Source organism: Miniopterus natalensis, chromosome 6, assembly GCF_054644295.1.
Source record: "Miniopterus natalensis isolate mMinNat1 chromosome 6, mMinNat1.hap1, whole genome shotgun sequence".
NCBI lineage: Eukaryota > Metazoa > Chordata > Mammalia > Chiroptera > Miniopteridae > Miniopterus > Miniopterus natalensis.
Window position 1 is genome coordinate 56408142 of NC_142086.1, and position 13141 is coordinate 56421282.

The following is a 13141-nucleotide window of genomic DNA, read 5'->3' on the forward strand; positions in this document are numbered from 1 at the left end:
AGAATTCAATGTGACTACCACAGCAGGTGTGGGGTGGCTGTTACCACTTGACAGTAATTAGCTCCCGACAAACTCCATGGAGGAGGGTGTCGGGAGGCTTGCAGTAGAGCATTTCTCATGTCAATGAACGTACCACTGTCCATCCAGCTCTGCAACCAGAAACTTATTTGTTTCCCTTGGCACCTCTCTTTCTCATCTCACCACATGTGATTCATCAACGAGGTCTGTGACTTTCTCTCTTAAAGTGCTCTCAAGTCCATCCACTTCTCTCCCTCTTTTCCACCACAGTCCTAGTCCAAGTCACCACCCTCTCTCCTGGACAGAGATCTCTCCTAGTTGGATTCTCCTCTTCCATTCCAGTTGCCTCTAATTCTTTCTCCAGTCTGCCAGCTGCAGTGCAGTTTTCAAAATGCAAATTTGATTTCTCAACCCTTAACCCATTCGCCTTTTGAAAACTTGCAATGGTTGCCTTTCACTCTTACTCTAAAGATCTGTAACATAGTCTACAGGCCACTGGAAATGTCCCCTTCCTTCTCCCACCACCTGGCCTTTGTTGTTCCCTCTGCCTAGAGTATCCTCTCCTCTGCCACCTCCACCGCCTTCAGCTCGCTGCCTCCTACTATCCTTCAGATATAATATATACCTTCCTTTCCTATTACTTACCACAGGAATAGTTTAAATTTGGCTTAATGTTTATCTGGGACTCTAAGCTCTATGAGGGCAGGAAATGTGTCTGTTTTATCTCCACTATATCTCTGTCAAATATTGAATGAATGCATATATTTGGTACATTACATAACATAAATATTATTTTAAAGTAATTATAAGTCTGCATTGCAACGGATTCTCTAAACCTTTGCCCGAGTGTTGGAGAATATCATCCCCCAAAACACTTCATGACACAAACACTTCTCAAGGAGGGGATGCTTCACAATCAATATTGTGTAAATAAGTTAAGTACAAGTCTTTGGCCTAGGCTATCCGTAGCAGACCACAGTCGTGCCATAGTGCATCAAAGCCTGGTGCCAGGGCTGCAGAGTGCTCATCCATTCTTCTTTTTTTTTCAACCCTCACTGGAGGATATTTTTTCCATTGCTTTTCAGAGAGAGTGGAAGGGAGAGAGGGAGGGAGAGAAAACATCGATGCAAGAGAAACATATGGATTGGTTGCCTCCCGCACACGCCCAACTGGGGCAGAGCTTGCAACCGAGATACGTGCCCCTGGCCGGAATTGAACCTGAGACCCTTTGGTGCTCCTGCTGATGCTCCAACCACTGGGCCACTCTGACCAGGACTCTTTTCTTTTCTAGAAGGATATCTGATATGCAGCTTTTGGGTGCTTCAGTGTTTGAGGCATGATTGAAAGTATTAGCGTGCCTTAGTGAGGAATACTGAGGAAAAGTTTTCTTAGCCAACCAGATGGTCAGAGATACTTCAGGAATTCTTATCAGTGGAAACTATATATCTCTATATCTCTATCTCTATATCTATCTCTATATCTATATCTATATTTCTATATCTATCTATATATCTATATCTATCTGCAAGATTCTGTTAAATTTGCACGTATCTCCATTGAGAGGAGAAATGTTTGTTCCTATGATATTAAAACTTTTTAAAATGATACTAGCTGGACTTTACTCACAGACTGAATTTATAGCTGTCTCTTCCTTTCATGCTCCATCCACGAAACACATCCAATCTGCTCAACATGATAAAGTCCTTACAGCATGTCATGTTCACATACATTTGTATTTTTCAGAACAAAACAACAATTATGCTGGCAAGGATGCTGAATTAAGGGGACCCTTAGGCTCCCAATACACTGAAAAACATTATTTTTCATGTCTACAAAGTACGCAGCCCTACCGGGCGTGGCTCAGTGGTTGAGCGTTGACCTAGGATCCAGGCAATTGGGGTTCGATTCCCAGTCAGGGCACATGCCCGGGTTGCAGGCTCGATCCCCAGTCGGGGGCGTGCAGGAGGCAGCCAGTCAATGACTCTCTCATCATTGATGTTTCTATCTCTCTCTCCCTCTCCTTTCCTCTCTGTGAGATCAATAAAGATATATAAAAAACAAAACAACAAAGTATACATTTGTTTTCACAAATGTGGGAAATTGTTCCCTAACAGTTAGGGCTTTTTCACCAATTATAGACATAGATATGGAAATCATCATCAAACTTGACAAAATACACAGAGAGTTTGACTTCCACTTGGTGAATGACTATGCCGATATGTTTGGAGCCATCTTCGTTGGTATATTCCACATGTTTACCTATCAGGCCAACTACAGCTCCTCCTGGTTCCCTCTCTGCTGGAGGAGACTCACTGGACCCTGGTATGATACAGAGGCCCCCTTCTTTATAATCATCTGAAAGCTGATACATATACAAGACAGGATCTTTCTCAATGGTAACATATAACCAGGCTTCCATTACTGGTGCCTGGGCTAAGATCATCCCTCTCAATTCATCCTTAGAACCATGCTCATCCTCAAACATGTGTTCCACAGCTTTACCATTTATGGTATTTGCAAGGTTTTTATCGCTGACTTGAGATGATGCCACCCTATCAGAAGGAATTTTAAGAGACAAAATTCTTTCATTTCTGTGAAGTTCCAGTCCATAGACACAGTCAATTTCATCATATTTCACCAGATAAAGAGAGGGATTTATAGGTATCTTATCCAGAAAGGTTCCTTTCCACTGGGTGATGGGCTCATGGCCTTCTATCTGTGTGAAATTCTGCAGCCCATGATGTTCCTGCTGGGCTGGGATGAAGGTCTGCCCCTCTGTTTCTTTTGGAAGTTTTCTGCTTCATGTTTGCAGACTCAGTGGCCCGTCCCTCTGGTGCCCTGGTTTGTTGCCCTTCGGCTTCCTGTGTGTTGTGGGTTTTCATGCCTGTGTGGCCTGTTGGTGGTCCTTTCTTCTTTTTCGATATTAAAACTTCTAAATTATGCAATACTTAAAGGCTACCAAAAGCAAAGCAAATGATACAAGAAGCACCCATGTACCTACCTCCAAGCTTTGGTAAATTTTAACATTTATAAGTCATTTTTAAAAGAAATAAAATATTATAGAAACAGGTGAAGCCCTTTGTGTGTCCCTCTCTGATCTTAGGCTCCTCCCTCCAACAGCGGAGGTAACTACACTTTGAAATTGTTGTTTATCATGCCCAATACAGGTGTGTATCCTTAAACAAAATATCATATTTTTACATGTTTACAAAATTAATCCAAATGGAGTCATACAATTTGAATCTTTTTGTGACTTATTTTTACTCAACATTGCTTTTGAGATTTATACATATTGATACACAAGAGTGCTCATTCTTTAACTGCTATGTAATGTCCCATTTTACAAATACCATAACTAGTTATCTGTTCTTTTATTAGTGGAATTTCAATTCTTTTTGCTATTACAGACCATGCATAATTAATATATCTCCTTGTGCAGATGTGTGGGAGATCCTTTGGGTCATCTTTTCTCAGCTAATGGCATTAAGCCCTAATGTCCTAAGGTATTCACTGTGTGTAGTGAATTCACCTCTCCCCTGGGCACCTAGAATGATACTAGGTATGTGTTATCCTTGGGAAAATTAAGAAAATAGTTACTCAAATAATTTTGTGTAGGGCTCAAGTCACTTGCAGAAGCCCCTGCTGATAAAGGCTAGTCTAGAGCATATATACAGAAGTGGAATTGCTGGGTTCAAGGGTAGGCATAAAAAACCATTAGCTTCTACCAAAATCTCCTCTTCTCTTCTTACTTTGTAACAGAGCTGTAGATGGCTCAGAGCTGCCCCGCTGAGCATTGCATTTCCCATTTTTCTTCTGTTAGATGTGACTATATGCCTAAATGTCACCAATAGAATGTGATTAGAAATTATGTATGGGGCTTTCTGGCTGGTGCCTGAAGACCAGCTAATATACCACCTTCACACTGTCTTTTAACTTCCTTCCACCTGGATGACTGCTGGTAGCAATGAGAGTAGCAACTCTGGAAGTGAAATGTTGAACCTGACAGAGCCACCGTCACCCTGGGTCTCTGACGAACTGCAAGAAGCAGAACTGCACTGCTGATCTGGTATACTTACCTAGAAATAAACTTCTTGCATGAGAGAAATAAACTCCTTGAGTTCAAGCCGCTGAATTTCCGGGATCTACTCAACATCTAACAATACAACCCACTTCCAACCTACTAAATTTGCCAGACTGTTCCTGAATGTGGTTTTACCAGGTGATACTCAGGCCACCAGTAATGTGTGAAATACGTATTTGCCACCTCTTATTGAGTTGTAGAAATTATTTGTATATTTTACATTTAAAAACTGTCAGTTATAACTTGTGCTTTATCTTCACTAATGGCATCTTGTATAAAAGCTTAATTGTTTTTAAAAAATATGTTTTTATTGATTTCAGAGAGCAGAAGGGAGAGAGGGGGGAGAGAGAGAGAGAGACGTCAATGATGGATGGGCTGCCTCCTGCACGCCCCCTACTGGAGATCGTGCCCGCAACTTGGGCATGTGCTCTGACCAAGATTCCAAGTGACCTCCTGGTTCATGGGATGACTCTCAACCATTGAGCCATGTGGGCTGGGCCAAAAGGTTAAATTTTAATGTAGTAAAAATTTACCAATCTTTCCTTTCTTATTTGTATCATGTTTAAAAAGTTCTTCTCTACTCACAAGTTTTAAAGTTTTCTCTTTCACAGTTAGGCATTTGAGCTGCCTGAAATAGATTTTTCTGTGTGGTATGTAGGAAGTAGTAATCCCTGAGTTTTAAAAAAATATGGATAACCTATATCCCAGCACTGTTTACGGAATCTTCTTCCTTTCCCTACTGATTTGTAATGTTTTTTCTGCTACAGATCAAGTTTACATATATGCACGAGTCTGTTTCCAGGCTCTTCATTCTATTGCACCCGTCTATCAATCCATCTTTGCGCAAGGACACTGTATAAATTACTTGAGCTTTATGACAAGTTAGTGTCTTCACACTAGTTATATAACAGTGGACAAGCCACTTTACCTTCCTTTATTTTTTTAACCTATGAAATGGATCATCATAATACCTACACGCAGAGTTGTTACGGAGATGAAAAGAAACAAGAATTGTAAGTAAAGTACCCGATACAGAGCCCCTAGGCACTGAGCAGCCTAGTTAGTTATGCTATGGTCATATTGGAGGTACAGATGAAACAAAAAGAGACGAAGTGACGGATCTCTTGGGGAACCTCAGTTTCGTGTATAAAAAGAAAGGGATGAGTTGGCATACCGGTTCTAAGGCTCTCGCCACTCTAAAAACTGTGATCATGGCATCTCATTATCTAGAAACCAGGGCAGCACACGCTGCGTGTTCGCCAGCAGGATACAAGCAAGAAAGGTGATACCCGAATTGCAAGGCGGGTTCCCGAACGAGCGGCCAGGAAATGAACGAGCACGACAGATAAGGTTGGGACTGGCTGGCGACAAGGGCAGAGCAGCTGCGGTGACCTTCACGGTGTTTCTGCTGCCCAAACGGCCGCGCACCGCCGGGATTCCCCGTCTGCAAGCCCGGGGCTGCGGGACCACGCGGGGCTGCTGTCCGCGCGCCCGCCCGCCCCCCGCGAGGGCGCGCGGCTGCGGAGGGGACTGCGGACGGGCTCCGGGAGCGCCGGGAAGGACGGCGCGGAGCCGGGAGCGCGGGGCGAGGAGGGGCAGCCCGAGTCCCCAGGGCTTCCGGGGTGCTTCTGGGAAAGAGAGTCCTTTGCCGCGTGCCCAGCCTCGGGCTCCTGGAAGGGGGACTACAATTCCCTTCAGTCTGGGGGAGTCTTTGTGCAGCGCGCCTGCGCAGTCCGGCGGCCAATGCCGCTATAAAGGCTTGTTTTGCTCCAGAGCTGATGCTCCGGAGCGTGGTCGAGTGGCCGGCGCGGCGGTCCAGCACCTGGGGCACAGGTAGGTAGCGGCGACCTCCGCGCCCCTTCCTTCTCCCTCGGTTGTCACTTGGGTCATCCCTATGTGTTTCCTCCGGGGGCAATGGGGTGTGATCGGGATACGAGCAGTTCGGGGGAAGCTGGAGATCTGAGAAACGGGGCCTGGCCTTCCTCTGGGCTCCCCCCACCCCCTCCTTGGGCCGTGACCCCTGAGGGCAAGTGGTGAGGTGCTGGCCTGGGAAGGCAGGTTGGGTGGGATGAGTGGTCAAGGGTGCGGGCTACATTCCCGGCTGCGGCCACCAGGGGGTGCTGCGGCCCGTGGGTGTGGGTCGCTATTGGCTCAACAGGCCCCAACTGGCCACGGGAACGCCCTACGGTCCAGGACATTCCAGGCAAAACTGGCCTGAGAGAAGCCCCCATCCTCAAGTTGTGGGGAGGGCGGCCTGGGTCCACCCGCCTCAAGCCGCACACCGGAGACTCTGAGCTGCCAGCCACCTGAGAAGCCATCCTCAGGGGTTTTTGCAAATGGCTCAATGAGGTTCGTGACTTAAGCACGCACAGCAAACCCTGGCCAGAGCCCAGACTGCAACCCAGACCTCTTGACTTTATCAGTGGCCTTTTCACTTCCACCACACAGAACTGCGTGATGCTTTGTATTTATTGCACAGGGGCCATTCGGTTTCTGCACAGACATGGGGGGGCAGGAGGCACGGGAATAATTGGCAAAGTTTCCGGTTTTGAAGGAGGAGATGGGTAGGTTATACTGGGGTCCAGTGTGAGTAAGTGAAAGGTGCAGAAGGTTGGAAACAAAAGTGGATCAGAGGAGGGTGGTAAATATGAATCCTTTTAGCCTCAGGTCAGGTCCTCTTGTGCAGCTTCAGGGTCTGGAACCAGATTCCTGAGATGTTTGAAACCTGTTATGAGGGCAATTTGGAAATACCAGTCTGGATAATTGAAGTTCTTAACCCTGTGCAACCCCCCTCCCCCCATGCGGTTTCATCTGCTTCATTGTACACCTCTATCACTGGAAGGAGAGCCTTAGTTTTAAAAAAAGGCAGCTGACCAAGTGGCCTCAACTCTTCATTTTTAGTCTGGCACTTCTTTGGGGTTCTCCCACTTTGGTTATTCTGCTAGTGCCATCCTACACCTCTGGCTCAAACAGGAACAAAAATTCCTTACCTTTTTCCCTCTCTTAATAGCTAAAGCAAGTCAGCATTTAAAAAAGACTTTAAAACAACTTTAAGGGAGAATAGAAGAAAAGAGGCAAGTAGAAATAGTATTTTAAAATTAGTTTAGCTGAGTGATTCCTCCTTAGTTGCTTTCTTCAGATTTGCGCCTTGTTTCTTTCCAGAACCTATTGGACTTCCTAACTCTTGGCTGGCCTCCATGTGGAGCGCCCTGTCTTATATCCGTGATACACAGAAGATGGAATCCTGTGTTCAAGGCCAAGAGATAGTAACTTTGTGCCCACTCAAGCCCTGCCTACTCTCATGGCTATACCTCTTTTCCCAGGAAATTAAAGAAGCAAGAGTGTTAGAGGTGATGGGAAACTGCTCCCCCCATCCTTCATATGTAGAATAACTTGAAACAAAGTGATTGAAAGAAATTTTGGTTATTGTGAGTTAGTAGACAACTGAGGTGATCTTCTTGTTCCTCTCGACGTGGTATTTGATGACATAAATGAGTTTCTTTGGCCTCCTTCCTTTCAAACTCCCTCCCCTCCAGCTGCCTTTTTTCAAAGTAGGACTAATCTTTTCGGATTCCAGGAATTAGCTAGGCTCGGGAACCTCTGGAGAGGAAGGTTGGACTTCTGTGACCCTTGTAACAAGAAGGATTACTCTTATCTGCAGCTGCATCCAACGTTGGGGACATTGGCAGGTGCCAGGTCTGTTTATAGTTTAGGCTTAATGAGTTCTCAGTGACGTGATTGCTTATGGTGCAGTTTGTCATTGAACAAGGTGACTTTGGTTTTAAAAGATAAGTAACTAAGTAGTATCAACTCAGGGTATTCTAATCAGACCTCTAAAAGGTAAGAAGTCTAGCTTTCTTTGTGCTGGAAACATGTATCTATGGAGAAGATTTTAGTTCTTTTTACTTAAAGGATTAGTAAGTGTTCTCCTTTTTTCTGATACCTTATAAAATGAATTGTAGCTGTCAGAATTTTATCTACAGAGTAGATTTAAAATTACAGTGATTACTAGCCAGGAGTTTATGGAATTTAAAAGGCCACACGGCTACACTTGTTTAATTTCTAGTGAGGCTGATATGAAAGGGGTTTTCTCAGCTTGTATCTGGGAAGCTTTGAACCATCTTAGAGCGGGGGAAATGTTTCAGAGGTGTGTATGTGTTTTATTTTTTTCAAAAGTCACCAAAGTTGATACAGGATATTGATTAGAGTTAGCCAGGCGAACCGGGTTTCAGAACAGTTTCAGGTCATACTAGGTAAGACTTCCTAGGACAGAGGGGAAGTTTGTTTTGGTTATTGTTTTTCAGTAATAGCTTTGTTGAGATGTAATTTGTAAGCCATGCATGTAAATTTAGTCTTTTAAAGTGTTCTGCTAGTATATTCACAGAATTGTGCAGCCATCACCACTATCTAATTATAGAACACCTTCATATCCTGAGAGGAATTTGTTGTTTTTAAGTTAAGGTATAATTTTGTTTTGTATGTTAGCTGTGTAACGGCATGGAGCTTTAAAATAATATCAGTGAACTCATTACCTAATTATAAAAATGCAGAGATGGGATAGATCATTGGTAGAATAAGTATTTTGTAAGTTTTCATTTAGTAAAATTTAGTAGGAGGAATGATACCCATTTTTAAATTGTGGAGTTTGTAATTCTTGGAACAAACTTAAATTGTTTCAAGGAAGTCTTTTTTTTTTTTTTAAGACTTATAGAAATGCTCTCTATACATTGGGTTTGAACTTAGTTGAAAGGGTGGGTGTCTCTTTACCAGTGTATTTATTTTTCTAATCTTTTTTGTTTTCCTTAGCAGTGGGAAGAGATAATTCTTGATTCTATTACACAGAATTTTTTTTTCCATGAAAATATGAAATGGTACTTGAAAAACTTTTAGAATATTTTTGATAGATATAAGAGTTAAAAATCTTAGTGCTTTTGCTCTTTTTCCTTTTAAAGCACTTTTGTATGTTATTAAGCACAATTTAGGAAATATCTGTTCCTGATGAATTTTTAATTTCAGAGATTCTCATGTGAAACCAGGAGTCCGTGAACCCTGGCACCTCCAATCAGAGAAGATGAAGGATATCGACATAGGAAAAGAGTATATCATCCCCAGCCCTGGTTATAGAAATGTGAGAGAGAGAACCGGCGCTTCTGGGCAGGACAAAGACCGCGAGGACTCCAAGTACAAGAGAACTCGGCTGGTCAGTATTGCCTTTCCTGAGTTCCTTTTTTTATCTGCTTGTTGTACTAGACCACATCTTCTTTTTTGAGATAATGCAGTTTAAAATAAGTTTCTCTTAGGTAACTGTTAAGAATTTATGGGGAGCATTTGAGATCTTGCTCCCTGGCATGTCAGTTTGGCACAAATAAACTTATAAAAAAGAAAAAGGAAAAGAATTTATGGTTACTTATGAAAGAGGAGAAGTTGGCTCTCAGCCTTCTACCTGTTTCTCCCTTTGCCTTCTCGCTGCCACTTATGCTCACCTTTGGTGCCTTCTCAAAAGGGTTTGCTTAAGAGAAGATAACTAACTTATAGGAGGTGAAGGGCAAATGGAGCAGAGGAAATATGAACCATTAAACTTCATTTGTGGGCTTAAAATTGTTTTTTTTCCCCTCGGCTTCTGTTGTCTGTTTAAAATTACTCCTTTGGAGAGACTCATTCAGATTTCAGACTGTACTTCGAACAATTCTAGATTGTTGTAAGATTATCAGTAAGCTTTTCAAGTAAATCCATGTAATAATCTAGTTTCCTCTAAGGGAAATAATGAGTATACATTTTAAACAGGAGGAAATATCTTCTAAGAAAAGAAATTATACCTTTTCTTGACTTGCAAAAGTAACTGGGTTTAGGAAGTCAGGTTTGTATTCATGTTTTTGTTATGCGAAAACTTGAGAAAGATATGGGCTTTGCAGCTGACACTGGAGTTTCATTAGCCTAACATTAGCTGTCCCTCTTTGGCTGTCTTATTGACTAACTTTTTCTCACAAATGGGTGTTTTCTGTCCCCCACTGTAATCTATACAGTACTTTCGCATTCAAGCTTAACTTTAGAGAAACACATTCAGTGTAATCAGTGTCAAATCCTTAAGGTGCCAGTTTTGTAACTTCTTTGTGTACTTTCGTCTAGACGTTAACTAAACATTTTTTAATATTTCCTGAGTGTTCAGCACTGTTAGTATAGCACTTAATCTGGGAGAAGTCACAAAGGTAACATTGGAGCAGGGCTTTGAAGGATGATTGGGTGGCAATGCTATCAAGCAACTTGTATCATTTGCGCCTTAGTGGTTTATGAATAAAATAGCATTGAAGGACCCTGGCCACTTTGGTTCAGTCGGTTGGGTGTCATCCCATGCACTGAGATGTTGCCAGTTCGATTCCTGGTCAGGGCACATGCCCCGGTTGTGGGCTCAATTCCCAGTAGGGGGCATGCAGGAGGCAGCCAATCGATGTTTTGCTCTCACTTTGATGGTATCTCTTTCTCCCTTTCCCCTTCTCTCTTTCTAAAAAATCAATAAAAAATCTTAAAAACAAGACGTTAGCCCTGGCCAGTGTGGCCCAGTGGTTAGAGCATCGTGCCTCGAATCAAAGGGTCTCTGGATCAATTCCTTGTCAAGGGCATGCACCTGGGTTGCAGGTTTGATCCCTGGCCCCAGTTGGGATTCATGGGGGAGGCAACCAGTCGATGTGTCTCTCACATTGATGTTTCCCTCTCCCTCCCTCCCTCCCTCCCTCCCTCCCTCCCTCCCTCCCTCCCTCCCTCCCTCCCTCCCTCCCTCCCTCCTTCCCTTCTACTCTCTCTAAAAATCAAAGGAAAAAATATCCTGGGGTGATGATTAACAAAAAACCCCCACACCTTAAAATAGCATTCACAGTAGAATGTAGCTCGTGGGATCATTGAAGATTAAATGAGATAATACATATAAAATGCTTAGAATGGTGCCTGCTATATACCTTGTGCTCAATAAATGTTCACTCTTAGAACTAGTTGTCTAGATCATAGGATGTGTAAGGGAAATTCTGCATGCCATGCTAAGGAATCTTTTACTATGGGCATTGGGGAACTATTAGGTGTTATTGGGAAGAGCTTTTTTTTCCTTTTAACTTTTTATTTTAAGATAACTGTAGATCCATATGCAGTTGTAAAAAGTAACAGAGAGAGATCCATATGCACTTTATCCAGCTTCCCTCAATGGTAACTTCTTGAATAACTATAGTACAATATCACAACAGGATATTGATTGACATTAATACAGTCCATCCACCTGACTAAGACTTCACCAGTTTTATATGCACTCATTTGTGTGTGTGTATCTATGCAGTTTTTCCACATGTGTAGGTTTGTATGAACCACCACCACAGTCAAGATTCAAAACACCTTCATCCCAAGGATCTCTCATACTACCCCTTTATAACCACAGGCACCTCCCTCCCCTCTCCCTTAAGCTCTGGCAACCATGATTCTCTTCTCCATCTCTGTTTGTCATTTTAAGCATTGTATATAAATGGACTCATATAGTATGGAATCTTTAGAGATTGGCTTTTTTCATTTAGCATTATTCCCTTGAGATCTACCTACATTGTTGTGTTTCAATATTTTTTCCCTTTTAATTGTGAGTATTCCGTGTTATAGAAAAACCATAGTTTAACCATTCACCTGTTGAAGGACATGAGAGTGTTACTTCTAGTTTGTGGCTATTATAAATAAAGCTGCTTTGAATATTTGTGTGTAGGATTTTGTGTGGATAAGTTTCATTTCTCTGGAATGCCCAGGAATGCAATTGCTGGGTCATGTGATGAGTACATGTTTAGTTTCATAAGAAGCATCAATACCCTTTTCCACAGTAGCTGTACAATTTTACATTCCCACCACTAATGTATGCATCCAGTTTCTCTTCATTCCTGCAAATATTTGGTAATATCATTATCTTTATTTTATTCTTGAATTTACATGGGTTACATTTGTCAATAAAATTATATAGGTTTCAAGTATACAATTCTACAATACAACATCTGCATATTGCATTGTGTGCTCACCATCCAAAGTCTAGTCTCCTTCTGTCACCATTTATCCTGTTTACCCTCTTCCAGCTGCCCCCCACCCTTTGTTTTAGCAGTTCTGATAGGTATGTCTGATGTTTCATTGTAGTCTTTTTTTTTTTTAATCTTTATTGATTTCAGAGAGAGGAAGGGAAAGGGAGAGAGACAGCAACATCAATGATGAGTTGTCATTGATTGGCTGCCTCCTGCACCCCCCACCCCCCCACTCCCCACCCCTGACTGGCGATCGAGCCCGCAACCCGGCCATGTGCCCTGACTGGGAATTGAACCTTGATCTGGATCCTAGGTCGATGCTCAACTGCTGAGCCACGCCCAGCCAGGCTCATTGTAGTATTGATATGTGTGACCCAGTGGCTGATGAGGTTGAGCTGATAAGGGATTTTTAAGACTTGACTTTATCTTAGGAAGATTAGTTTTTAGACAGTTATGGCGAAAAACCTGTATAAGGAGAGAGAGAGAAAATACAGAGCAGTCAGGAGGCTCCAGTGCTAACCCATGTGAGAGAGGCCTGGGTCTGTCTCCAAGCGTAATAATGAGGTGGAAGAGCTGGGAGAGATTTAGGGATATCTCTGGAAGGGGAGGGACACATTGGGGTACCTAGGATTGGTGGTAAGAACGAGTTTGGGTTCAAGCATGTTGAATTTGGAGTGCATCCAGATAAAATGATGGGTAGGTAGATAGGGCACAGGCAAGAAGGAGAACAGGGAAAACATTTAGTCATTAGTGCATCCGTGTAAATGAAGCCTTGGGAGTGAGAAGGCCTGCCCAAAGATGGCTTGTTGAGCAGGAAGAGAGAGAACCTGAGAAGCTAGTGTGTGGCCCTGTGAAATTTCTGGGGACAGGGTCCTTCCCAGTTGGTTAGAGTAGAAATGACATTAGGATGTGCGGAAATGACATTAGGATGTGCAGATTTCCTTTGCAGGTGGAGAAGAACTGGAAATAGTCACTGTTGTGCCTTTTGTCCCCCAAATTATAAAGCCACGCA

General features: G+C 42.9%; 1 protein-coding gene and 1 pseudogene across 1 annotated transcript in view; one reads left to right on the forward strand and one right to left on the reverse strand.

Moving 5' to 3' along the window:
* Positions 1-2143: 2143 nt before the first annotated feature.
* On the reverse strand, positions 2144-2900 carry LOC107541082 (spindlin-2-like; annotated as a pseudogene).
* A 2959-nt stretch (positions 2901-5859) lies between these two features.
* Positions 5860-13141, forward strand: part of ABCC5 (ATP binding cassette subfamily C member 5) — a 72809-nt gene continuing 65527 nt past the window's right edge. Inside the window, exons 1-2 of the mRNA XM_016218062.2 lie at positions 5860-5932; positions 9116-9299. Of these exons, the coding sequence (XP_016073548.2) occupies positions 9171-9299 (129 nt within the window). The 5' untranslated portion in view covers positions 5860-5932; positions 9116-9170. The remainder of the gene's footprint in view (positions 5933-9115; positions 9300-13141) is intronic.